Source organism: Myxocyprinus asiaticus, chromosome 37 (genome assembly GCF_019703515.2).
Source record: "Myxocyprinus asiaticus isolate MX2 ecotype Aquarium Trade chromosome 37, UBuf_Myxa_2, whole genome shotgun sequence".
Taxonomy (NCBI): Eukaryota; Metazoa; Chordata; class Actinopteri; order Cypriniformes; family Catostomidae; genus Myxocyprinus; species Myxocyprinus asiaticus.
Window position 1 is genome coordinate 41824150 of NC_059380.1, and position 26934 is coordinate 41851083.

A 26934-nucleotide genomic window follows, 5' to 3' on the forward strand; every position below is an offset into this window, starting at 1 on the left:
TTGAGCTTAATTTGTATTGAACTTGGAATATCACTTGAATGATTTCAGCAAATCTAGTGTACTTCAGAGTTACAAGAACAGACTTCAGAAGTTAGAACACAAACCTCTTTAAGATTAAGTATCATCATTCCAACTGAGAATTATTTTATTTGATTTGGTAACACAAAAAAAAACACTCCAACATTTAGAAAACAAACCATACAATATTTAATTCAGCTTTATTTCCCGACGATTATTTCATCTTTTAAAGCATGCCATTTTTATGTACAATCATTTTTAAAACAGAAGTACTTCAATAGAAGAAAAGAGGTCAGCAAAATCAGATTGTGCAAATGTCCTTGATTTAAATCAGCTTGAAGGAATATTCCAGGTTAAACTTTATCCACATTATCTGTACATTGTTTGCCCTGTAGACTGCCATTGTAAATGCATTTGTGTCGAAAAATGTTCTATGTATTTGCAACTTAACTGAGGGACGGACTGAAAGTATTTTTTGTGGTAATCATCAGCGTCACAGATGCTCTTCACCCATATTATTCTAGTCTGTTGTTGTCAGTGCCGTGAGGTAATGCTTCAGTCTCTGCTTCATCGATATTCTTCATCTTCCTCACCGCTATCTCTTCATCCCTCTCTTTGCCTGTTTCAGTAGTGTGTCAAAGTCCAACGTGTCACAGCGGCTCTTCAACATCGGATCAACATCCCGACTGGAATCTACATTACAGAACAACATATCAAAGTGAGACAGAATCACATTTCATAGTGCTTTATTGACATGACACAATGCATCGCTAAAGCACACAAACTAAACCAACAGCTCTCAGTGATACCGGTTATTTTCCATTTGAGACAATCTTTAAAAATAACCTTTAATCATTACGGAGGACAAATTAGGACCAGAGAATAAGTGTATAGCAGCTGATTCTCATGAAACTAAGCTTAAATTATTGTAGTGAGGATTTCCTATATAAAAATCATTTGATTTTAGATTTGTCTCAGTACCGCAACATGCCCAAATACAAAATTAGGACAATTAAATCTAGTACAAACAAAAAAAAATTTTTTTTAATTAATGTATGTTGTACCCAAGATCCAACAATAATGTAAACATTTTATAAAAAAATTAAAGAAAAAAAAAGAAAAAAAAAAAAGTGTCCAAGCAAATTCTCTTTATTACAACAGTTTTTGTTTTGTTTGTTGCTAAACTTTGTAGTTTAGTTTTGAACTACAAATTATTAGTAATTCTCATTACCGTATCTTATCAATACTTTAAGACTTTAGACACACAAGAAAAATAAAACAAATTTAAAAAATGCCAAACCTGATCATTTATCCTTATATAAACTATTATACATAGTTATATGTATATACCGAAATATACCGTTTTGTTTTGTTGAGAATTTGGCTGGTTGTTGCTGTAATAAAGTAAATTGTTTATTTTTAATAAAACTTAGTGAGTAATGATTCATTTCTTTAAATGTTGACAAAGTTTTGAGTATTCCTCAAAATATATTTTGGCCAGAGAATCTAATGTTAAATGTTGAAACATGTCTTAATTATAATGTTTACAATTCTTTCATACTTTCCTTTTCATGTTAAAAAATAAAATATACTGTTAACTAAAAAAAATTATCTTGTGTGATCTAAATGAAATCAGCATTTCGAATTAGCCAATTTTTTAAATAGTTCAACAACTGTTCAGAAGCCGAACCTAAATCTGCATAGTTGGATTTGCAAAACTGTCGTCGGCCACCAAAGCAGATGTCGAAGGGCCGCTCGTCTGCACGCCGCAGTTTGCTGCCGTTTTCGATGGCAGTGAAAGCGTCATCTGTATTGTAATATGTGACGAAACCGTAGTTATCTCTGCAAGAACAGAAAGAACAACACTCACAAAACTACAAACTAGTAAAAAACTTGAAGTCTGAAGGTTATATACAGACAGTTACAAACAATAACATCTAAATGGGTCTCATTTTGGTCCAAGCTGACCCATCTTGTAGGCTGGTTTCTCTCACCCATGACTCCTGAGGTGCACCGTACAGTCCTCAACCTTCCCGAACAGCGAGAATCGATCTCTGAGGTCAGAGGGCAACATACTTCCACGAATCCCTCCCACGTACACGACCCTGCGCTCCTCCTGGACATCAGAAACATAAATCCTCAGCCACTACTATAGACACAATCTATGTTGATAATGTAGAGACAAGCGTCCACGTACGATAGCTTTCTGTTGCCGCATTTTTCGAGCCTCCTCGTGTCGGTGGTTCAGCTCCCGCTGTCTACGACTGAGAGAAGCAAACTGATTTAGATTCGCACACACCGACAGATCTGAACCCAAAAGAGTTTAACTTGATTTAGATTGTGTTCACACTGACCTCTTCCATCCACGACGATTCTCGTTCCAATCCGGTTCAGGTGAGCGTGAACCAGAATGAGAGCGACACAATGATCTGGATCGTGATCTGGAGTAGTGACGTCCACGCTTGCGAAGAGGAGAGCGAGATGACGAGCGTGAACTAGAGCGTGATGAAGAACTGCTCCCAGAATGCCTGAACCTAGAAATCAAATACAAGGTCAAAAGTCACAACAGTGCCACCCAGGAGTTAAACGAATTTTAAACGTACAGATTTAGACAGCACTCGAAGAAAAATGAACGGGAGGGAATAGAAGTCACGCCTTTCAGATAAAAGGAGCCAATCAACTTATTGACAGAGACATTGTGTGTTTACTTTAGAATACACAGCGCATTATCTGGATCAGCCACCATAGAGATATTTTTCAGCAATTCTATTTTTATTATTGTTTTTTTAGCATAATTGAGCTGAATACGGTAAATTTATGACAGATTTTATTGGTGATTTGACATGTTATTCAAACATAATATTAACAAACATTAATATTGACATATATGGTTGCCAGGAAATCTTTTAAAAATCTAGTTTAAAACACGTGTCAAGTTCATAGAAATGTAATCTTTTTGTCCATGTTGGTTTCAAACATTGTTGAAACAGATTTATAGCAAAATTCTACACAAAATTTGATTCAATTACTTAAATGTCAAGTGGTGTAACCATAAAGTAAAAGGTATTAAAATACTTTTCTTGAACCTTGAAAACACATGAAAAAACACAATTATTATTAAAAAATTTTTTTAAACCTATTACTAATATATATATATATATATATATATATATATATATATACACAGTTGAATTCAGAAGTTTACATACACTTTAGCCAAATACATTTAAACTCAGTTTTTCACAATTCCTGACATTTAATCATAGAAAACATTCCCTGTCTTAGGTCAGTTAGGATCACTACTTTATTTTAAGAATGTGAAATATCAGAATAATAGTAGAGAGAATGATTTATTTCAGCTTTTATTTCTTTCATCACATTCCCAGTGGATCAGAAGTTTACATACACTTTGTTAGTATTTGGTAGCATTGCCTTTAAATTGTTTAACTTGGGTCAAATGTTTTGGGTATCCTTCCACAAGCTTCTCACAATAAGTTGCTGGAATTTTGGCCCATTCCTCCAGACAGAACTGGTGTAACTGAGTCAGGTTTGTAGACCTCCTTGCTCACACACGCTTTTTCAGTTCTGCCCACAAATGTTCTATCAGATTGAGGTCAGGGCTTTGTGATGGCCACTCCAATACCTTGACTTTGTTGTCCTTAAGCCATTTTGCCACAACTTTGGAGGTATGCTTGGGGTCATTGTCCATTTGGAAGACCCATTTGTGACCGAGCTTTAACTTCCTGTCTGATGTCTTGAGATGTTGCTTCAATATATCCACATAATTTTCCTTCCTCATGATGCCATCTATTTTGTGAAGTGCACCAGTCCCTCCTGCAGCAAAGCACCCCCACAACATGATGCTGCCACCCCCATGCTTCACGGTTGGGATGGTGTTCTTCGGCTTGCAAGCCTCACCCTTTTTCCTCCAAACATAACGATGGTCATTATGGCCAAAGAGACCAGAGGTTTCATCAGACCAGAGGACATTTCTCCACAAAGTAAGATCTTTGTCCCCATGTGCACTTGCAAACTGTAGTCTGGCTTTTTTATGGTGGTTTTGGAGCAGTGGCTTCTTCCTTGCTGAGCAGCCTTTCAGGTTATTCCGATATAGGACTCGTTTTACTGTGGATATAGATACTTGTCTATCTGTTTCCTCCAGCATCTTCACAAGGTCCTTTGCTGCTGTTCTGGGATTGATTTGCACTTTTCACACCAAACTACGTTCATCTCTAGGAGACAGAATGAGTCTCCTTCCTGAGCGGTATGATGGCTGTGTGGTCCCATGGTGTTTATACTTGTGTACTATTGTTTGTACAGATGAACGTGGTACCTTCAGACTTTTGGAAATTGCTCCCAAGGATGAACCAGACTTGTGGAGGTCCACAATTTTTTTTCCTAAGTTCTTGGCTGATTTCTTTTGATTTTCCCATGATGTCAAGCAAAGAGGCACTGAGTTTGAAGGTAAAATACATCCACAGGTACACCTCCAATTCAGTACACCTCCTATCAGAAGGTAATTGGCTAACTGTCTAAAGGCTTGACATCATTTTCTTGAATTTTCCAAGCTGCATAAAGGCACAGTTAACTTAGTGTATGTAAACTTCTGACCCACTGGAATTGTGATATAGTCAATTAAAAGTGAAACAATCTGTCTGTAAACAATCGTTGGAAAAATTACTCATGTCATGCACAAAGTAGATGTCCTAAACGACTTGCCAAAACTATAGTTTGCTAATATCAAGTCTGTGGAGTGGTTAAAAAATGAGTTTTAATGACTAAACTTCTGTATGTAAACTTCTGACTTGTATATATATATTACAAAAATCATGAATTTTTCAGGGAAAACTGAGATATCTGAAAACGATTGCATCTTTGTTGTCATGTGACGCAGTCATGTGATCCATTCAGCCCAATACAATCAAGATGGCGGCCCATGTTGTAGTGCCGTTGTTGTGCCTGATATTCACGTTGATTGTGTTGTTAAAGATAAATGTTACTTTGAGCAACCGTTACATTGCATTCCTTCAAAAGGTGATGTTTACGTGGAACTGCTGTCCGGTGGTGGAACACGAGGACAAATGCGATTCAGACTGCACATGGAAATGGCATAGAGCCACGCTTCTTACGTTTTTTCACGTTTTAATATGTTTCAGTGTGGACGTGTAACTTTTGGAAATAGTTTGAAAGCGGCAGTGTGGACTAAGAGCATTTCAAAAACAGCGTTTTCAAATTTATCTGGATAAATGTGGACGTAGCCCAAGTAATATCTTAATAGCATCATGTCACTGACCCAGATACGAGTTGTACTTGCATGACTAGGGGAAAAAAGTCCATCACCAAGATGGAACCCAAAGAACTGACTTGCCTTAAAGGACTTTGTCTGCAGTGGACAAACAGAGTCAGGGCTGGTTAACAACAGTGTAGGGTGTAATCTGAATACAAAGTTTACTGTATTCAAGTCTGTGACGGCTGAAGAGTCACTGACGAGTCATTGTAAGGTAGAAATGTGTGGTGTATTACTAATAAACGAGGAGGAAATATAGACATTATTTTTAGGGATGCACCGATGTATTGGCTGCCGATATTTATCGGCCAATTATTGACCAAATTAAAACCATCGGCAAATCAGTTTTAAGCATGAAAACGGCGATATGAAAAAACAATGATTTATAATTAATCAACAGCACACTTTGTTAAAACTCTGTGAATTCAAATGCACAATCCAGAAATAATGATAGCCACAGAATGTAGAAGGGTTAGCACTCCTAAATATATGTAGTTTTTAATGAAACTACATGAGGAAAAACCGTTGCTGCAGACGTGACAGTTGTGAAAGCGGCACTTACATATACATGATGAGGTAAAACCATCCAAAACGCTTTGACTCACTTTGACTGCTGAGACACTGGTATGGTATCCATCAAGGCTGCACGACTGATTGAGCAGGGCTAAACTCTAAGGATTGTTTCTACTGGCCTGACTGGGCCAGTACTTCAGATTTTTACTTGCCCTGCCAAAATATTCACTGCCCCAACACAAAAATGAAAAATAGCTTTTTATTTTTACCATCATGTCTTAAAAAAAATGTGTCCGAAGCTAAATATTATATATATTACCTTTAAGAAAATTTCCCCCAAAACTGTATCACAGTTATACTTTGAAAGATACGATTTATGCCTTATGTAATCTCATAGAAGCACTTTATAGATATAAATTCATTAATACATCATATTAACCTCAGCTGTCCTGCCATTTACACGTGTGTTTTTAAGCAAAGAGATCTGTGGAGCAAATTATGGGTTTTCAGATGTAGTCACCGAGTTAAAGATTTGATTTTTGGCTGAATGTAAAACATATGAATTCCTGAGAGAGGAGACCTTGCTACTAAATCGGTTGTGACGTGTAATATACAGTAGGGAGATATTAGGCCTAATCTGTGAATTAAGAATGTGGATATAAACATAATATTAGACAACCCAAACAAGACCAAAACTGACTGATACACAAAGCACAGAAAGAAAAATACCTCTATGGTCCAGACATGACATGTAACAGGTGTTTCATGAGGATGATATGAAGTAGACTGTTTTAAATATTAATCTTCACCCTGCAGCTGAACAGCTCTGATAATAATAGCCTAACAGCCATAGTGGTCTTGCTTCTTTTCATATCAAACGCCATTATCATGTTGAATTAATGTTTACACTTTGAAACATTACCTAATTAAATCTGTACTTACATTTTGGATACTGAGCAGCTCATGATTTCCAGCCATGTGTATAACTGGGGTTCAACAAAGTTTATAGCGTTTCATTCAGCTGTTCATCTCTAAAGACGAATTAATGAGATAAAAGCTGCTTTTACTGTGCGAACTATACTAGCGCTCTGTCCCTTTAAGATTGAAATGCATGCACATTAAACAGGGTCTACGCCGCATGGAGGGACTGATGAGAGAGTTGGATTTACAGTCCTATAGAAAGGAACTGTTGATTTCTTGTGTTCTAATGTGTGGATTACTAATTTTCACCAACATGTTAAAACTAAAAAATGTGGGGGTCTGGGTATCGCAGCGAGTAAAGATGCTGACTACCACACCTGGAGTCATGAGATTGAATCCAGGGCATGCTGAGTGACTCCAGTAAGGTCTCCTAAGCAACCAAATTGGCCCGGTTGCTAGGGAGGGTAGAGTCACATGGGGTAACCTCCTCGTGGTCACTATAATGTGGTTCTCGCTCTCGATGGGGTGCGTGGTGAGTTGTGCGTGGATGCTGCGGAGAATAGCGTGAAGCCTCCACACGCGCTACGTCTCCGCGGTAACGTGCTCAACAAGCCACGTGATAAGATGCGCGAGTTGACGTTCTCGGACGCGGAGGCACATTGGGCATTCCAAATTGGGGAGAAAAAAAGAAAAAAAACGAAAAAATGTGAGAACTTTGCGCACTATGAACACGGAATGTGCAGGGATACTTAAACTGTTGCGCAAGACATGCAGTCCCACTACGAAATTCTAGCTATTTTCTACACATTGGTAATTGCTGCTGCTAAGATACTTGGAAACGAGTGAGGACAGTTGTAGGAGAGCGCGCGCTGTGTCTGCACGCTCGTGCGCTCACACACCTGTGCTTTGGCGTGCCCAGTATATTATGTGCTCATGCATTTTTGTGAGCTAAATATATCACGCTCGCTCGTCTCTGAGTGCTCGGTTAGAATACTTTGTTCGCTCAGTGTAATTTTTGTGCTCTCTCACTTGTTGTTTTCTTGCTCTAATGTTATAAATGCAGCACTGGCCCGATCGTGCAAGTGACGGTTCTAGCAACTGGCCCGAATCTCTCTCACACTGGCCCCGGCCATTGGGCAGTCCTTATTGTCGAGCCCTGTTGAGTTAAGATTAAAATTGCAATATGGTCTTGCACGACTACTCAACCTTGAAAGGCTTAATTTAAAATTTAGTCTGCGTTCAGTGCTTCAGTCAGTGCTGTGTGAGCAAGCGGATTATTTAAACCATAATTCCTCAGCAAAACAGTGATCTGATAACAAAAGGTCTCGGGCAAAAAATTTCATATCGGTGCATCGCTAATTATTTTGAATTTGTTGAGCAGAAAAACAGTTTTCTTTGCAAAGTTTTCGAAGATAACAAAAGTAATTAGTAACGTGATTACTTTTTCCATGAAGTAATGAGTAGTGTAATTTGATTATAATTTTAGAGAATTAGTAATTTAGCAGCAGTAGTAATAGTAGTTACTCAAAACTGGTAAACAATATTTGCATCGAGTAGGAACTGAATCAGCTTTAATTACCTCTTCCTCAGTGGAGAGTGAGACCTGGAACGAGAGGAGGATGAAGATGATGAGGCTGATGAAGAACAAGAAGAGCTTGAACTGGAGCGGCGGTATCTGCATCTGTAACCCCGCCTCCTGCTCCGCCCCCTTTTCTGGTCTGGTGGGATGGGCGACTGAGAGGAAAACCACAAGGACTGCCCCCTTGGAGACTCCGCCTGCTCAAATGCGTCCATCCTGCAGGGGGAGCTGTCCGGAGAGAGCAGCACTGAACAGGAGAGACACGCTGCTTCTGACCACGTCCTGTTATTACAATGACTCCTCGACTCCTTCAGTGACATCTTACTGTCCTGGTTTGAAGCGTCCCGAGTTGCGCAATAGTCGTGATCCATGCACGCTTGCACAGGGTTTGGGCCCGGACTGCAGGTGGGATATGGAGCTTTTGAATGAGTCTTACTGGCGGGCAGCGGGCGAGGTTCAATGATCTGAATGGTTTTACTGGGTGACGACTTGATGGATTCCTGTTTCGTCTCCTTGACAGGTAACAGGGGCCTCCAGATCTGATGAGGTGGTGTCGCAGGTGGGGTCAGTCCTAGAAATAAACATTTTATTTTGGGTAAACAGATTCAGCTTCAAAAATCTTATATCGATCTCACAAATTACAGCAATAGACTGCGAGTATTTAAACAGCGTAATTTCTGTACCATTCTGCGACGGTTTGAACTGATTTGCGGATATTAATAAAAAAAATGGCTGCAAAAAAATGTAATATAAAAAAATATTAAATATCTTTATCAAACCTGATGATTTTCAATATACATCTCAATATTTATGTGTTTGCTCTGAAATAGCTTAAGAGAGTGATTTTCTTTTTCAATCAGAGGAACCATATTTCAACCAAACAGCTAATGTTGCGAAGTAGATTCAAAATGCTTAATGCAAGTAGGGCTGAAACGATTAGAAGCTAAAAAATTGTCGACAAAAATGTTCATTGTCGAATAGTCATTTGATCTCATTTAACGTAACATGAGATCACATTAAACTCTATTGATGATGTGTGAGAGCATCACTGCAGTTCCTGACTGAGGAGAGGAAGAATTACACAGATCACAGATGCACTCTAAACTTTCCAAACAGCTTCAGCTGATGTAGATCACAAAGTATGAGGGAATTATAATGCAAAAATACAAAATAAGTAAATACAGAAGCACTCTCGTTGTGGAATAAGTGGAGCCAGAGCTCTTTAAAGGAAACACCCCGGAGTTACATCTTTAATGCGTTACATCTTTAATGCGGTTATATTTAATGCGTTACATCTTTAATGCGGTTATATTTAATGCAGTTCTGTTTAATGCGTTACATCTTTAATGCGGTTCTGTTTAATGCGTTACATCTTTAATGCGGTTATATTTAATGCGTTACATCTTTAATGCGGTTATATTTAATGCGTTACATCTTTAATGCGGTTATATTTAATGCAGTTCTGTTTAATGCGTTACATCTTTAATGCGGTTCTGTTTAATGCGTTACATCTTTAATGCGGTTCTATTGAATGCGTTACATCTTTAATGCAGTTCTACTGAATGCGTTACATCTTTAATGCGGTTCTATTGAATGCGTTACATCTTTAGTGCGGTTCTACTGAATGCGTTACATCTTTAATGCGGTTCTATTGAATGCGTTACATCTTTAGTGCGGTTCTACTGAATGCGTTACATCTTTAATGCGGTTCTATTGAATGCGTTACATCTTTAATGCGGTTCTATTGAATGCGTTACATCTTTAATGCGGTTCTATTGAATGCGTTACATCTTTAGTGCGGTTCTACTGAATGCGTTACATCTTTAGTGCGGTTCTACTGAATGCGTTACATCTTTAGTGCGGTTCTACTGAATGCGTTACATCTTTAATGCGGTTCTATTGAATGCGTTACATCTTTAATGCGGTTCTGTTTAATGCGTTACATCTTTAATGCGGTTCTACTGAATGCGTTACATCTTTAATGCGGTTCTACTGAATGCGTTACATCTTTAATGCGGTTCTACTGAATGCGTTACATCTTTAGTGCGGTTCTACTGAATGCGTTACATCTTTAGTGCGGTTCTACTGAATGCGTTACATCTTTAATGCGGTTCTATTGAATGCGGTTCTGTTTAATGCGTTACATCTTTAGTGCGGTTCTACTGAATGCGTTACATCTTTAGTGCGGTTCTACTGAATGCGTTACATCTTTAATGCGGTTCTATTGAATGCGTTACATCTTTAGTGCGGTTCTACTGAATGCGTTACATCTTTAGTGCGGTTCTACTGAATGCGTTACATCTTTAATGCGGTTCTATTGAATGCGGTTCTGTTTAATGCGTTACATCTTTAGTGCGGTTCTACTGAATGCGTTACATCTTTAGTGCGGTTCTACTGAATGCGTTACATCTTTAGTGCGGTTCTGTTTAACGCGTTACATCTTTAATGCGGTTCTGTTTAATGCGTTACATCTTTAATGCGGTTCTGTTTAATGCGTTACATCTTTAATGCAGTTATATTTAATGCGGTTCTGTTTAATGCGTTACATCTTTAATGCGGTTCTACTGAATGTGTTACATCTTTAGTGCGGTTCTACTGAATGCGTTACATCTTTAATGCGGTTCTATTGAATGCGTTACATCTTTAATGCGGTTATATTTCATGTGTTACATCTTTAATGCAGTTATACTGAATGTGTTACATCTTTAATGCAGTTATACTGAATGCGGTTATATTGAATGCGTTACATCTTTAATGCGGTTCTGTTTAACGCGTTACATCTTTAATGCGGTTCTGTTACCGCGTTACATCTTTAATGTGGTTCTGTTTAATGTGTTACATCTTTAATGCGGTTCTACTGAATGCGTTACATCTTTAATGCAGTTATACTGAATGCGTTACATCTTTAATGCAGTTATACTGAATGCGGTTATATTGAATGTGTTACATCTTTAATGCGGTTCTGTTTAATGCGTTACATCTTTAATGCAGTTATATTTAATGCGGTTCTGTTTAATGCGTTACATCTTTAGTGCGGTTCTATTGAATGCGTTACATCTTTAGTGCGGTTCTACTGAATGCGTTACATCTTTAGTGCGGTTCTACTGAATGCGTTACATCTTTAATGCGGTTCTACTGAATGCGTTACATCTTTAATGCGGTTATACTGAATGCGTTACATCTTTAATGTGGTTATACTGAATGCGTTACATCTTTAATGTGGTTATACTGAATGCGTTACATCTTTAATGCGGTTCTGTTTAATGCGTTACATCTTTAATGCGGTTCTACTGAATGCGTTACATCTTTAATGCGGTTCTACTGAATGCGTTACATCTTTAATGCGGTTCTACTGAATGCGTTACATCTTTAATACGGTTCTGTTTAACGCATTACATCTTTAATGCGGTTCTGTTTAATGCGTTACATCTTTAATGCAGTTATATTTAATGCGGTTCTTTTGAATGCGTTACATCTTTAGTGCGGTTCTACTGAATGCGTTACATCTTTAGTGCGGTTCTACTGAATGCGTTACATCTTTAGTGCGGTTCTACTGAATGCGTTACATCTTTAGTGCGGTTCTGTTTAACGCGTTACATCTTTAATGCGGTTCTGTTTAATGCGTTACATCTTTAATGCAGTTATATTTAATGCGGTTCTGTTTAATGCGTTACATCTTTAATGCGGTTCTATTGAATGCGTTACATCTTTAGTGCGGTTCTACTGAATGCGTTACATCTTTAATGCGGTTCTATTGAATGCGTTACATCTTTAATGCGGTTCTATTGAATGCGTTACATATTTAATGCGGTTCCGTTTAACGCGTTACATCATTAGAACCGCATTAAAGATGTAACGCGTTAAACATCTTTAGTGCGGTTCTATTGAATGCGTTACATCTTTAATGCGGTTATACTGAATGCATTACATCTTTAATGCGGTTATATTTCATGTGTTACATCTTTAATGCAGTTATACTGAATGTGTTACATCTTTAATGCAGTTATACTGAATGCGGTTATATTGAATGCGTTACATCTTTAATGCGGTTCTGTTACCGCGTTACATCTTTAATGTGGTTCTGTTTAATGTGTTACATCTTTAATGTGGTTATACTGAATGTGTTACATCTTTAATGCGGTTCTGTTTAATGCGTTACATCTTTAGTGCGGTTCTACTGAATGCGTTACATCTTTAGTGCGGTTCTACTGAATGCGTTACATCTTTAGTGCGGTTCTACTGAATGCGTTACATCTTTAGTGCGGTTCTACTGAATGCGTTACATCTTTAATGCGGTTCTACTGAATGCGTTACATCTTTAATGCGGTTCTACTGAATGCGTTACATCTTTAATGCAGTTATACTGAATGCGGTTATATTGAATGCGTTACATCTTTAATGCGGTTCTGTTTAACGCGTTACATCTTTAATGCGGTTCTGTTACCGCGTTACATCTTTAATGTGGTTCTGTTTAATGTGTTACATCTTTAATGTGGTTATACTGAATGCGTTACATCTTTAATGCGGTTCTGTTTAATGCGTTACATCTTTAATGCGGTTCTGTTTAATGCGTTACATCTTTAATGCGTTATAGTTTTATTAAAGTTAAAATAATACGGAAGCAGATCATGTAAATAACTACAAACTCTGAAATGGTAATTTCTCTGTGCGGTCAGCGTCTCTACTATGAGTTGTGTGAATGTCCCGATCTAAGGGGGAGAGATTGAAACTGCACCTGGCTGATGCACACTCTGTCACGGGACACTCATCCCTCGAGTGCACACGCTTAATGCAGCTAGATTATAACGTGATGACTCGCGACTTGTTGAATCATAATATATGCGTCACTGTGTGTTTCTTATTGTGAAGATTTGTTTTTGTTTTGGCTTGTTTTCCAATATAAATATCTAAAACTCCTTTAAAACAACATACATTTACTTTAGCAGCTAAAAATCCTTTAAAAAAAGATGCATCCACCTGAGAAGCAGCATATAAGATATTTAGACTTTTAGAGAATAGGTCCTGAATATAAGTATATTTTGTCTTTACTGCACTCGCAGAAGTATAACCAAGTGGAAAAATACACATGTATACAAAATACACATTTAAGATACATTCTCTTACAGCAAGTCTAAATATCTTATATGTTGCTTCTCAAGTAAAATGTATCTTGTTTTAAGGATTTTTAGACAATTTTAAATGGAAAACAAGACAAAAACACTTGATGACAAGAGGATTAATAAAAACTTAAAGTATGTTTTCCCTTTAATTCAATGAATGTCATTTAGAGGTATTTTTAAAAGATGATCGGTGGGGCGCGTGGCGAGTTGTGGATGCTGCGGAGAATAGCGTGAAGCTTCTACACGCGCTACGTCTCCGCGGTAACGCGCTCAAGTCACATGATAAGATGCACGGATTGACGGTCTCAGACGCGGAGGCAACTGAGATTCGACCTCCGCCACCCGGATTGAGGCGAGTCACTACGCCACCACGAGGACATAGAGCGCATTGGGAATTGGGCATTCCAAATTGGAAAGAAAAAGGGAGAAATTTTACAAATCATTAATTTCAAAAATAAATTATTAGTTGTTTTTATCATATTGGTCACATATAGCTCTTGAAAAATTCAGTGTATTCCATCAATATATATGTCTTGAAATTGTATATATTATATTGCATATATATTATTGTAACATTTTCATTGTTTATTTGCATAATTTGTAATATTTGCAAGTATTTACATTGATTTGTTGAACACGTGCCAAACCGGTACTGTCTCTTTAAGACTACCGTCAGCCAGTGAGCTAGGGCTGGGCAATAGGACGATGTTATTGGATATTGACGATATCTTAAAGATCCCGATGCCGATTGTGACACTCAATTTACAGACAATGATCGACAATATCCGGAAATGGCAAAACCATGGATCTGGGAAGTCGCCAAATATATGAAACAGTATCCCAGGGTGTGAAATAGCACCCGCAAAAAGCAATGAGACTGAATCCAGTTCGTGAGCTCCTTGTCCAAATGTATTTCATGCGCGGGTAATTTTGCTCACCTACCCGCAACAGGCGGGTCACCTGTAAGACGTCTCGGAGTGACACATGATGTTAGTCACAAAGACACACGCTTGAAGAAACCTCATTATATTTTATTATATAAAAACAAACAAAAGAAAAGCCGTTAATGCTCGTGTCTGATTCGCTGTTTGTTCAGAGGTGTGCAGCGGGACCCTGTCTCGTGGAACATGCGCATGTGAAGAGTTATCACTCTTTTTTCTCTGTTTCATTCATCTTACAACTGTTTGCAAGAATAATGTTGTCTATGAGAATGCTGCAAATGATCTCTAATCATCTCAGGTTGAGATTTTAATTCACTTTATTTCCACAGAACAGTTCACTCTTAGGCATTGTGAATGCAACTCTGCAGGTTCAGTAATAAATATCTTTCTTTTAAAGAAATAAAGACGAAAGTGATTAAATCATAAAATAATACAAGACACCTTGAACCTAAAATTGAGTTTTATTTTCTTTTCTTTAGGCAGCATTAACTGTATTACCAAAACGCAATACAAACACACATCGATAAGAACACACATTTGGCAGCATTATTTTGGGAACACAAGGGAATTTATTAGGCTCATTTATTATTAAATATAAACTGCATTTAGACCCCTTCATATTTTTTTTCCACATTTTGTTATGTTGCAGCCATATGCTAAAATGCTTTAAATTATAATTTTTTTCACATCAATCTACACTCCATACCCCACAATGATGAAGCAAAAACCAGATTTTTGATAACTCTGCACATTTATTAAAAAGAAAAACCTGAAATATCACATAAGTATTCAGACCTTTGCTGTGGCATTTGAGATTGAGCTCAGGTGTATCCCATTTCTCTGGATCATCTTTGAGATGTTTCTACACTTTGATTGGAGTCCACCTGTGGCAAATTCAATTGATTGGACATGATTCGGAAAGGCACACACCTGTCTATATAAGGTCTCACAGCTGAAAATGCATATCAGAGCAAAAACTAAGCCATGAGGTCAAAGGAACTGCCTGCAGAGCTCAGAGACAGGATTGTGTCGAGGAACAGATCTGGGGAAGGCTACAAAAACATTTCGGCTGCACTGAAGGTTCCCAAGAGCACAGTGATCTCTATAATTCTTAAATGGAAGAAGTTTGGGACAATCAGGACTCTTGCTAGAGCTGTCTGCCTGGCCAAAGAGAGGTGACCAAGAACCCGATGGTCACTCTGGTTGAGCTCCAGAGATCATGTGTGGAGATGGGAGAAACTTGCAGAAGGACAACCATCACTGCAACACTCCACCGATCTGGACTTTATGACAGAGTGGCCAGACAGAAGCCTCTCCTCAGTGCAAGACCCATAAAAAACACCTAAAGGACTCTCAGACTGTGAGAAACAAGATTCTCTGGTCTGATGAAACGAAAATTGAACTGTTTGGCCTCAATTCCAAGCATCATGTCTGTAGGAAACCAGGCACTGCTCATCACCTGCGCAATACCATCCCAACGGTGAAGCATGGTGGTGGTAGCATCATGGTGGTGGCAGAATCATGCTGTGGGGGAGTTTTTCAGCAGCAGGGACTGGGGGACTGGTCAGGGTTGAAGGAAACTGAATGCAGCAAAATACAGAGATATCCTTAATGAAAACCTGCTCCAGAGTGCTCAGGACCTCAGACTGGGCTGAAGGTTCACCTTCCAACAGGACAATGACCCTAAACACACAGCCAAGAGAATGCAAGAGTGGCTTAGGAACAACTCTCTGAATGTCCTTGAGTGGCCCAGCCAGAGCCCGGACTTGAACCCAATCAAACATCTCTGTAGAGACCTGAAAATGGCTGTCCACCGACGCTCCCCATCCAACCTGACAGAGCTTGAGAGGATCTGCAGAGAAGAATGGCAGAAAATCCCCAAATTTGAACCCAATCAAACATCTCTGTAGAGACCTGAAAATGGCTGTCCACCGACGCTCCCCATCCAACCTGACAGAGCTTGAGAGGATCTGCAGAGAAGAATGGCAGAAAATCCCCAAATCCAGGTGTGCAAAGCTTGTAGCATCATACCCAAAAAGACTTGAGGCTGTAATCGCTGCCAAAGGTGCTTCAACTAAGTACTGAGTTAAGGGTCTGAATACTTACGTCAATGTGATATTTCAGTTTGATCTTTTTAATCAATTTGCAAAGGTATCAAAAATCTGGTTTTTGCTTTGTCATTATGGGGTATGGAGTGAAGATTGATGAGAAAAAAATAACTGAAAGCATTTTAGCATGAGGCTGCAACATAAAATGTGAAAAAAAATGAAACGGTCTGAATACTTTCTGAATGCACTGTAAATTACTTTACATTTATAATTGTCTTTAGTAATTAATCTGTAAGCTATTAGTAATTTTCCACCTGTTGTCATTGACGGATACTTGCGTGATGGCAAATGGGTGGATTTGGGGAGGTGGTTAAATAAGATTTGATCACTTCATTATTTTATTGTTTTTTCCGTTTAAAGTGTCATTTCAATTTAGAAATGTGTTATGTTTTTTGTGTTACAATAAATGAATAAAATTTTTAAAGCAAAATCGAAGCAAAAATATTCACCGACCCTTGGCGGGGGGTTGACAATATAATCGGATATTGCACTATTTTTTAAGGTGATTATCGATAAAATATTCTTTTACATATCGCACCCAGCCCTACAGTGAGCGCATATTAACGAGACAGGACATGAATTATAGAGGGTTGCTACATAGAGTAAAAGATCAATCTTGGGATTTAAGGATTGATGTGGAGATCGTTTGCACGAAGATTTCGATGCATCGGAAAATCCATATTTTTACCCAGTGCTACAGTACATAATACTGCATCATTATTATTTTGATTAAAATTGTTTTCTAATATAGTAGTATATTTCTGTCATATTTCCTTCAGAGTTTCTGTGTGTATTTGACACAGTACGTATTGGATTTGTATAATAACTTGCAGCTTGCATGCTTTCACAATGCTCTGATTCCACTGGAAACACTTTATGAGCAGCGCACACCTTTTTAATTGCTCATTTAAACTGGTCACCAGTTGAACCAGGGGCTGAGTGGCAGGTATGATGGCATATAATGGCATGTGTGTCGATCAGATGAGTAATATTGAGAAGACCTCTGACCTGCAGTGCTGCTGAGATCTGTGAGTCTACAGTGCTGTGATCTGTCCTGAAGCTCATCTGGAGAAACTTCTGGAAGCATCTGCCCATCTGAGGCTGCAGAGACACAAAACACCATCTGACTGAGGAACCCACATTAGCCTGAAGGAGCTACAAACATTAACAGCTCTATGGAGGTCATTTAAACACTGGGATTAGTTGATACAATCATTTCCTGTGACATCCCCTTGTGTGTGCTGTGATCATTTTGGGAGTGTGCATTAAATCATGATATTGTCTTCTGTTCCAAGGACACAAATGTTCACACTGAAAAAACATTTCAATCCAAAATGAAAACAAAAAGCAACATCAACCTCTCCTGGGAAAAACGGAACCGATGACTTAATTCTTCTTTCGGATGCTCCCATTAGGGGTCGCCACAGCGGACCATCTGCGATCTGCATATTTGACTTGGCACAGGTTTTATGCCGGATGCCCAGTGGCTGGGGGACTGGAACTGATGACTTAATTAACAGTCTCTATTCAATTACACTCACAATGTGGAAAATCAAACTGCATTTCTCAAATACCTTGAGTTTCAAACTGCTCCAAAAGACTTGTCAAGTCCGTGGCCTCTATACCTGTCAATCAAACACAAGAGCACATCTTCAACGATAAACATGCTTCCAGGAAAGCACCAATATTGAAATTTTAGCCAATACAGACAGACAATATTTATTTATGTTCTGGCCAAAATCCAATATTGTGTGCCATTATTTTAAATCTATACTCAGCGTTTTTCCTGCATTGAAAATATATCAGCTGCCACCAAAGTGAAATTTTAGGCAGCCAAAGCAAATGTAATATTTACTTCATGTTCTGCATTTTATAAACACTAAACACATTTCATCTGAAACAGTCATCTCATCTGTGAGTGCCGACTGAAGCGTGGTTTCGTGCAAGTGTTACGCGAGCGGATTACTTGCACGAGTCAACCTAGCTTCCCTCGACACTGTGCAACAAAAGTAATGCGACCCATTTCAATTCTTCAAAGCACTATGGAGTGTAATTACATATTAAACAAACTTTGCATGTTTAGATGGCTGTGTACATTAGCCACCACTGAAGAGCGTTTTTACCCAGTCAAAACCCTGATCCTGTTTTTAACAAACATACATACACACTAAAGGGCTCATCACGCTACACTATGTAAGACTGTTTTGTAAGAAATGAACGAAATTTCATAAATGAGAGAGTACACCAACAACCCCGTCTTCCAAACCAAGTTTTTGCCTTAACCTGATTTACTACGGTAAGTCTACAATAGAGATTCTTATTTAGAGCTGTCGGGAAGATTTGGCTTGAAATCACAGGCATACGTTATCCATCCTTGCGTGTTTACATCATGTCTGTAAGCTCAGAAAGAAGGTCCGGCTGTGGGAAGGGAGAGCTGTTCTCCTCATGGATTGTTTACTGTTTTTAACTGTTTGGCGAAGTTGTTTACCTGCTGTAATGCGCGGGAATGTTTTCTGGTAGGGTTGCTATGGTCGAATGAATCGAATGTGTACCGATCACAATGTGTTTGAGTTTCGTTTTTTTTCCACTGAAGTTTCTGTTCCGACTTGATTAATTTTCAGGTCTTCTGAGTATTTTATAACATTGCTGCAGTGTCGAGATTCCCAAAGTGTGTGTCTCTAAGTATGTGTGCTGCTGTTTTCTTGGGCTTTTTTTCCTCCTCAGGTCACAGAAATGCACAAGTTGAAAGATTATTATTAGTAGTATTTTCTTTAATTTTTTTTTGGACTGATGAGGACCTAATGGTCTAAACGTTGCAAGCAAGTGTAAGCCAATAAAGTATTTTTGGAGCAATAAATCAATGTACAGACTCTTGCCATTTTATTCTCTAAACAGATCCTCATGAATGTATGCTCATCTCGAGTTGGTTATAATGTACCAATGTCATAGCACAGTACTGTACTGTATATTCATTTGTTTAGTGTGTAATCAACTCTGCTATAACTTCCAAATATATATTGCATATTTCTGCTAATTGCTTTCATGTTCAATAAAGTATTTTATCATTATTAAATCCTTGTTTTGCATTTTTATATTACAGTCTTATTGTGTGCAGTGCATATACGTACTATTGTAGTATTACAGTCCACTTGCATTATCCACTGAGACTGTAATATAAAAGTGTCTTTAACTGAACTCATTAACCATATCACGAGTTTCACCTCTTAAACTGATATGTGTAGAACACTACAAACATTAATGTGTATTGTGTAGTGGATAAAACACTTTAATAATCATAATGACAGTTTTATGCTTCAACCGCTAGAGGGCCAAAAGTTACATAGTGTAGCTTTAAACCTTGGTTACTATATAAGATAATTTAAAATCAGACCTATGCCAACAATTTAAAGCCTCAGTTTAATGTTCATAAATGATCCATTTGTTTGTGGTGCTATCTAATGGCATATTTGAGGAGTGTTCGGGAAGCCAACATTGTCATTATTGCAACTCAGGGGGCTTTCACACTGGCAGCTTAGCCTGAAACAGAGCACAGTTCGCATAAAAAAAATCAGTAATATGAAAGCTGTTTTCGATCCCAAGACTACCTGTATAAGATGGTCTGAGCTTGGTTGCAAATGAACTGTGGCACGTTTAGGATGAGTAAGAAAGCAACCTGTCCTCGGGTACGCACTTGTTCAGGGAGTAAAATAACTTGCGCATGCATTTTTGCGGATTTAAGCATGGCAAAATCATCAGTTGCACGAAAGCATGACAGGCAGGGAAACATAAGCAGCGCTGCAAATACATCGCTCGCAACAAGAAAGGCCATTTGTAAGAATCAGATATAGTTGCCTTCTCCCGTACATGCACATCTGCTGAATTATGGCATGCAACGCAAAGAGGTGCAAGTGTCGTTCACTCTGGTGTGCATAATGACATCAAATTAATTAATAATAAAAAATTAAAACATATAGCGACCCGCATTGCATTCTCTATCATATGCACGTATGTGATGACGCAAGTTAATGACAGAAAAGCACCGGGTTTCGACAGAAGAGCAGACCGGGAACGATCAAACTCAGATTTGGACCACAACAAATGTGCCCAGTAAGAAAACCACCTCAATTAGATTTTTCTTATGGCTCAGAAATAGCACATTTGACCTTTAAACATCCTAATAAGTTTATCTATAAAAGCCAAATGGCCTCTTAACCGATTTCTCCAGATGTGGTCTGGCTTTGCTCTCCTCCGCTGGGCATCAGTACAGACATCGGTCTCCTCTGAGCGGATGGTTCTGGTTCGGTTCTGGTAGGTGAACCTGAGGCTGAAGTTCTGGGTTTGATGGTCACTGAGACAGAGTCCGAAATGGGTGTGACCTCAGCAAGCTGTATATCTACACAAGAAATGCAAACATCTGTCTTTGTTGCCAAAGAATCAGAATTATACAGTTCTGAGGTGCCCAGAGTCGCTGCTTGCATTCGGAGTTGTAGAACGTTGACGTTATCAGCCTGCTGGTCTCTGATATGAACTTCCCGCAATGTCATTATTTCAGAGGAAGGTGCCGTAACTCCATCTGGCTCGTGCCGTGTGGGTTTCAGGGGCACTATGGCAGGATTTGGTGGATCAACGCAAAGATCTACAGATGTTCTGCTCACACCACTGCATAAAGAGTGTGTAAGTTCCTTTGGCCTGCATGCAGGTAACTTCACATGAACAGCCGTTCGTTTTGATATCTCTTCTGGATGTGTTTGCAAGTTCATCTGCTGGGGTTTCAACTGCGGCAGGATGGGCGGAAGTTCCCTGGGAACGGTGAGAATTGAGGGCCATTTTGTTCGATGGTCCATCCGTCGTTCCTCCAGAGGAAGTTGTTTTTTCTGTCTGAGGAGGCGGTACTGCTGCAGACTGAGAGGTTTGGGCTTCTGAGGAGAAGTGATGTCACATGATTGGTCATTTTTAGAAGATGCAGCTTTCGACTTGTTGCACCCAAGGCTGGAATTATCTTCCATACTGTCGTCCAACAACAGAGATTCCGGCTCCTCATCATTAAGTGGAATCTCGTAAACAGATGTTAAATTTACCGCAAATCTTACAGTTTTCTTTGTCCGACCCGCAACGCTGGTTTTGACTAAAGAACTGCGTTGTGGCATCTTAGTAACATTTCCGTGCAAAGATGCGACATTGTTTTCTGTGCTCTGGATGTGAACGTCCTCATTTGATATAGATTTCAAAGATGAACCGCATTCTTTTGGTTCCAACTCTTGCCCTGATGCAAGTTCTGATTGGTCCAGAATGTTTTCCTCATGTTCTTCATAACCCTCAACATCAACAAACACCTCCTCATCCTCTTCTGAGGGCACGCTGACATCAGCGTTCCTGGTGTCTTCCTCTAGATCAGTCCTGATGCAGTACGGGTGCATGTGTCTCACTACATCTGCAAGGAATTCAAGTTCATCATGTGGGAATATTGTGTCGGATTCGATCCGGAAAGTTCTCACAGGACGACTCTTGGACTCTCGCAGATTCTTCTCACTGTCACCTCGCTGTGGAGTCACGCTCCGAGTCCCCAGATGGCGACGAGGCCTCAACTGTCTGTCTGAAATAAAAACCTCCACCTGGAGAAAACCACACAAACATAAAAATTACAACGAAAATCAACAGAGGTTAATAATTCGTCACCTAAAACAGTTTGGTGAATCTCACAAAACCTGTCAAGAACAGGTTATTTCACCCATTCATTTTTTCCAAAGGGATTTCATAAAATCCTTCATAATGGAGTTGTAAGCCATGAACCAAACCAATCAGACAGTAAGGCTGTCAACAGAGCCGTGAAACTAATTTGGAATCATCTTAAACTAGAGGTAGACCGATATATCAGTTTTACTGATTAATTGGTGCCGATAGTTGCTTTTTGGAACTATTGATTAGCGGCATAAATCAATGCCGATATATAAGTAAATATATATTTAAAAATTATTATTATTCCTACATGTTCCTCTGTGGCCGGCGCTAGAGGATTTTACAGAACGCGTTGTTCCTACAGCATAACAGCGACCTCTAGATTATATATTGGGACTTTGGTTGAACAGAAAACTGCATCTAGATTTTATTCATTTTGGACTCTTGTAGACTCTATGTGTCCGTCAAAGTAAGCAAAGACTTTTAACATTCTATATACTGATTCTAAAAACTATCAGCTGATTAACTGGTTATCTGCCTTTTCCACCACCTTAGTTATCGGTATCAGCTAAATTCCCTATCGGTCGATCACTTTCAAATTAAATTTGATTTTAGAATTGACGCTGTTAGTCCACAAGAGGGCGCAACGAATAGCATACATAAGCCAAACAGCACCACGTTAAATTAATGCAAAGAACATTCCTGTCTGCAAAAAAAAAAAAAAAAAGTACAAGCGATCCAAAATTCAAAAGCACACTTTTAGCATTTGAACGTGCATTTTTATCATAAATTCAACAAACATTTGAATTTTAATTTGACAGCCTTACCAACCAGCTCCGAGGTAAATCACATTACAAATTTTGATTTGAAGCAAAAAAGTGTTTGAAAATCAAACAAAACAAAGATACAAGACTGTACTTAACGTCTTTAATGAGAGAATGAACTACAATCCTATGATGCATTGCAAATGATGTAACTGAATAAAAACAACAGTTGAATAAAAACAACAGAAAAATATAAAACTATTGATTCATAGTTGTTGAGTACAAGTCCAGAATCAATATATTTAAAGTATGTTGCTGACGACTCGATTGCATCATTCACAGTGCATCATGGGAGTGGGTGGAGCTGCAGAGCTCTTTTGGCACTGATTGGGGGATTTCTCTTCAGGATTATGGGTAATGTAGTTCTTCACCAGGAATCCCACAATTAAACTGTTTTTTTTTTTTTTAAATGAAGTTGAAATAATGCAAACTGATGACTTCAGCAGAAACATATACCATTAATTAACCTAAAGGCGGTCGCACACAGGCCGAGAAGCGTCACGCCGCGGCATGGCTAGGACAAGGCACATGTATAAAACATGGGGCACGTCGATGCGGTTCAGGTAGCAGACAGTACATACAAAAGTAACCAAGGTTTTTCCCTTGTTCAAGAATGAAGAACGCTAAAGTAAATAATCTATGTCCTTTGATAATGATTTGGGTTGAATTTAATAGATAATATTCAAGTTGCGCTCCATGGTGCGGCAGAAATTTGAGCAGCCTCTTGAGTCAAAGCTGGGTGTACCTTCACTGAAAACAGTCGTTTCTAATTTTAGAATGCACAATGTCGTCTGCCAGACGCGTCCGGTGTGCGACCCCCTTCAGAGCTCACTACAAGTCTGCCATTAAAGGTTTGTAAGTTATCATTAATAATTCGCTTTTGGAGAAAATGAATGGGGTTTTTATTTCTAGAGCCAAACTGTTGCGCTCTGTTGAGTCATCGGTTGGGTGTGCCTTTATTCCACGGTATCTCGCCACATTAATCAGCTCAATAACATAACAAAAAGGAAACTCACTTTTCCTGACTTTGAGGCTGGTGACTGAGAGAGTTTTGGGCCTGGTGTCCCATCAGGAGACGACTGCCTCAATTGAAGCAGCTTCCTGAGCTGTAACGAAAGCAAAACAAACAAAATCAATATTGATATAAAATCAGCTCTGAGAAAGTGTTATGCCACTCAAGTACAGATGAGCGGTACACTAACCGTGTGGTCTGAACCCTTCTGAGCTGAAAAAATCTCCGAGTCCGGTAGCGTGTCGAACGGCGACAGCGTCTCTACATCCACACTGTCTAAAATCTCTGTCAGAGTGGAAAGTAAAGACGCTTCACTCTCTGCATCCATTCGGTTACACACCTGAGAAAACACAAACACATCACACACTACAAGGTTCACAATTCGATGATTAATGGAGCCATATTCACAATTTTGAAGCATTTTATTTTACCGCTTAATATGTTAATGAGCTCATAGTTTAATGAACAGCTTTCTGAACAACCTGTTTTTCAAGATCTAGTATCTAGTCTGGTTGGTTTGTGTTGTAAACGTTACGAACTATGACTACATAGTACATTAAATTCAGATTCCAGGATGATCGCTGTTAGTGAATACATTAAATTTGATGGCAACTATTGGATCAATCTCCACAAAGTTTCACATTTGGGGCGTTTTCACACCTGGCTCATTTGGAACATTTGTTTCGGAACCAGGTGCATTTTCTCCATTAGTTTGGTTCATTTAAGTATATATGAACACGCCAGTCGCACTCAGACCCGCACCAAAACAATCAGTCCGAGACCTCCTAGACTTGGTCTCAAGTCTCCACACGTCTAAATACCTTCTCCTGAAAGATGGATAAAATGGAAGGATCCAGGCTTCCATGGAGCGACTCTGAGGTCTTTCCGATATCCAGATCAAAGATAGAGACATTGTTTTTTCCAAACTCCCCCTGTGGACAAAAAGAAAGGCATAACGCAATGTTCTAGCCATTTCCTCCACACAAAACCATAAACTCCCCGCAATAAATTCCTGCAAAGTCAATTACATGATGGCACGAAATTACAACAGCAGTCCTTAAAGTTATGTTCCTTATTACCACAGAATTGCTGTTTATTGAGGGCAGTTTAACATTTAAGAGAAAGTTATGTTTCAATTAGCTCATGTTACATAAATGTCCTTGCATGTTAAATATGTGATATTAATAATAAGACGATTGTCAACCATATTCCCCAAAAATTCACCATGGTAACCATAGTCAAAGCCAGAATACCATACAATAAAACTGTGGTATATTGGTATAATTCAGTACTGCCATAGCCATGCTTGTATTACTAGAAGAGGTCAACCGATATAGCCTATCGGTTTTACAGATTAATCGTGCGGATAGTTGATTTTTTTATGAAAAAAAGCAACTTTATTTTTTTTTACATAATAGCTAATTTTTTTTATTTATTTGTTTCAGACAAATGGCTTGTTTTGAGCTTGTTCTCTTGTGAGATCTGGCAACACTTGGTGTTTCACCCACCCTTAGCTCAGAGTACTGTCACTTTAAAAAAACCTTATTAATTTTATTTTATTCTAACCAGAAACTATTTGGAAAGGAGGCTGCAGAACTTCTGAACCAGAACAAAAAAAATACAGTTTTTGCTGTGAACGAACTGAAATGAAAAACATTTCGTTTTTAGTCCCTGATTTAAATATACATACACACATATCTGCAGTTATGTCCATGTTGTTTACTACTCAAGTAGTAATTGTTACTACAATTGAAAACTGTGGTAACTTGATTCTAGGCAGCACTTTCATCAAAACTATGAATAAAATCTAAATGAATAGAATATTTCTAAAACTTCTTACAGTGTTTAAAGGATTATCCATGGTTAAGTTCATATGATTTGACTGTAGGATATATATATATTTCTCTCCATTATTTCACTGTGGTAACTGAGGTAGAAACTGTAGTACATTTCTGATTGTGACACGTCAGCTTCATTTGAACTGGACACCCATAAAGGAAACACGAGAATGAGGATTCAGTTATAAGTGTATTAGTTCATTCATTTATTCTTTAATTCTGTTGTTAGCACTGAAAGCGAACAGAAAAAGATCCGAGTAAAAGTAATAGACATTAAGTTCAAACTGTCATGAGAGTGACTTTATTATTTTAAAGGTGTTTAGTATTGTACATATGTTCTTAAATACACTGATATAAGACACGCCTTTATCATCATCGACATGTTTTCCAAAAAGCCTGTATTTTGTTTTATTTTTAAACAGAGGTTCACGTTTGTTCTAACAGTATTGATGCCGGTAAATGGCCATTTAAACCGATATAAATCTCTAATCGGCCTTCCAGAAACTAATTCAAACACTTAAACCACAAGATCTTTAATTTACGTATTAAATACCAACTAAGAACACGGTATAAATGATGCATTTGTAGAGCATTTGGACTGATTTATAACTTCACATCCGGCTTCAGCACGCGCTGACATCCACGTGTTCACATGCTGTCTGTCTTTACTACACATTCTCATCATCACAACACCTTCATTTAAACATCTACACATATAGAAGATAAACATGTATAGACCTGATCTTCCGGGGACGCGTCTGTCGCTGTATTATCCGTAAAATCACACTTTAAATCCTTAAGTTTCACGGCATGCGGCGCCGCCATTTTGAATCGCAGAGGAGAGCAGCGCAAGAGCCGCCACGTGACGCGACTTTCCCGGGAAAATGACGTCAAACACGTTTAAAAACGGTTACCAGGCAACAACTTACAACCTCCGGCTAATTGTTGATTTACTCAAATATTTTATACAGTGTTTTGATTTACTGTTTTACATTTGTATTTTTGTAATAAACATGAAGATTAGACTGGCATCTATTCTTTCAGTAGCATGCATTCTTTTGTGGTAAATGTGTAATTTTAACACAGATACACCCACA

The 26934-nt window shown here is 38.5% G+C and overlaps 1 protein-coding gene across 1 annotated transcript; it reads right to left on the reverse strand.

The window, feature by feature from the left end:
* LOC127428112 (peroxisome proliferator-activated receptor gamma coactivator-related protein 1-like) lies at positions 1-26691 on the reverse strand. Its single transcript, XM_051676199.1, has 13 exons — positions 26576-26691; positions 24821-24931; positions 24190-24339; positions 24004-24093; positions 20701-22099; positions 18062-18112; positions 17496-17588; positions 8319-8889; positions 2373-2552; positions 2216-2282; positions 2013-2134; positions 1709-1860; positions 1-711 (listed from the first exon to the last, which is right to left on the reverse strand). Exons 1-13 carry the CDS (start codon positions 26660-26662, stop codon positions 614-616), a joined length of 3171 nt encoding a protein of 1056 aa, XP_051532159.1. The 5' UTR covers positions 26663-26691; the 3' UTR covers positions 1-613.
* Between the last annotated feature and the right edge of the window lie 243 nt (positions 26692-26934).

Bases quoted from the DNA above. Each gene is read 5' to 3' on its own strand.
- LOC127428112 (XM_051676199.1), bottom strand. From the start codon at position 26,662: ATGGCGGCGCCGCATGCCGTGAAACTTAAGGATTTAAAGTGTGATTTT. The intron at 24,340-24,820 runs GTATTTAGACGT...GTGTTTTCTCAG, and splicing joins TATCCATCTTTCAGGAGAAG to GTGTGTAACCGAATGGATGC. The intron at 2,135-2,215 runs GTACGTGGACGC...TCTGATGTCCAG, and splicing joins TGCGGCAACAGAAAGCTATC to GAGGAGCGCAGGGTCGTGTA.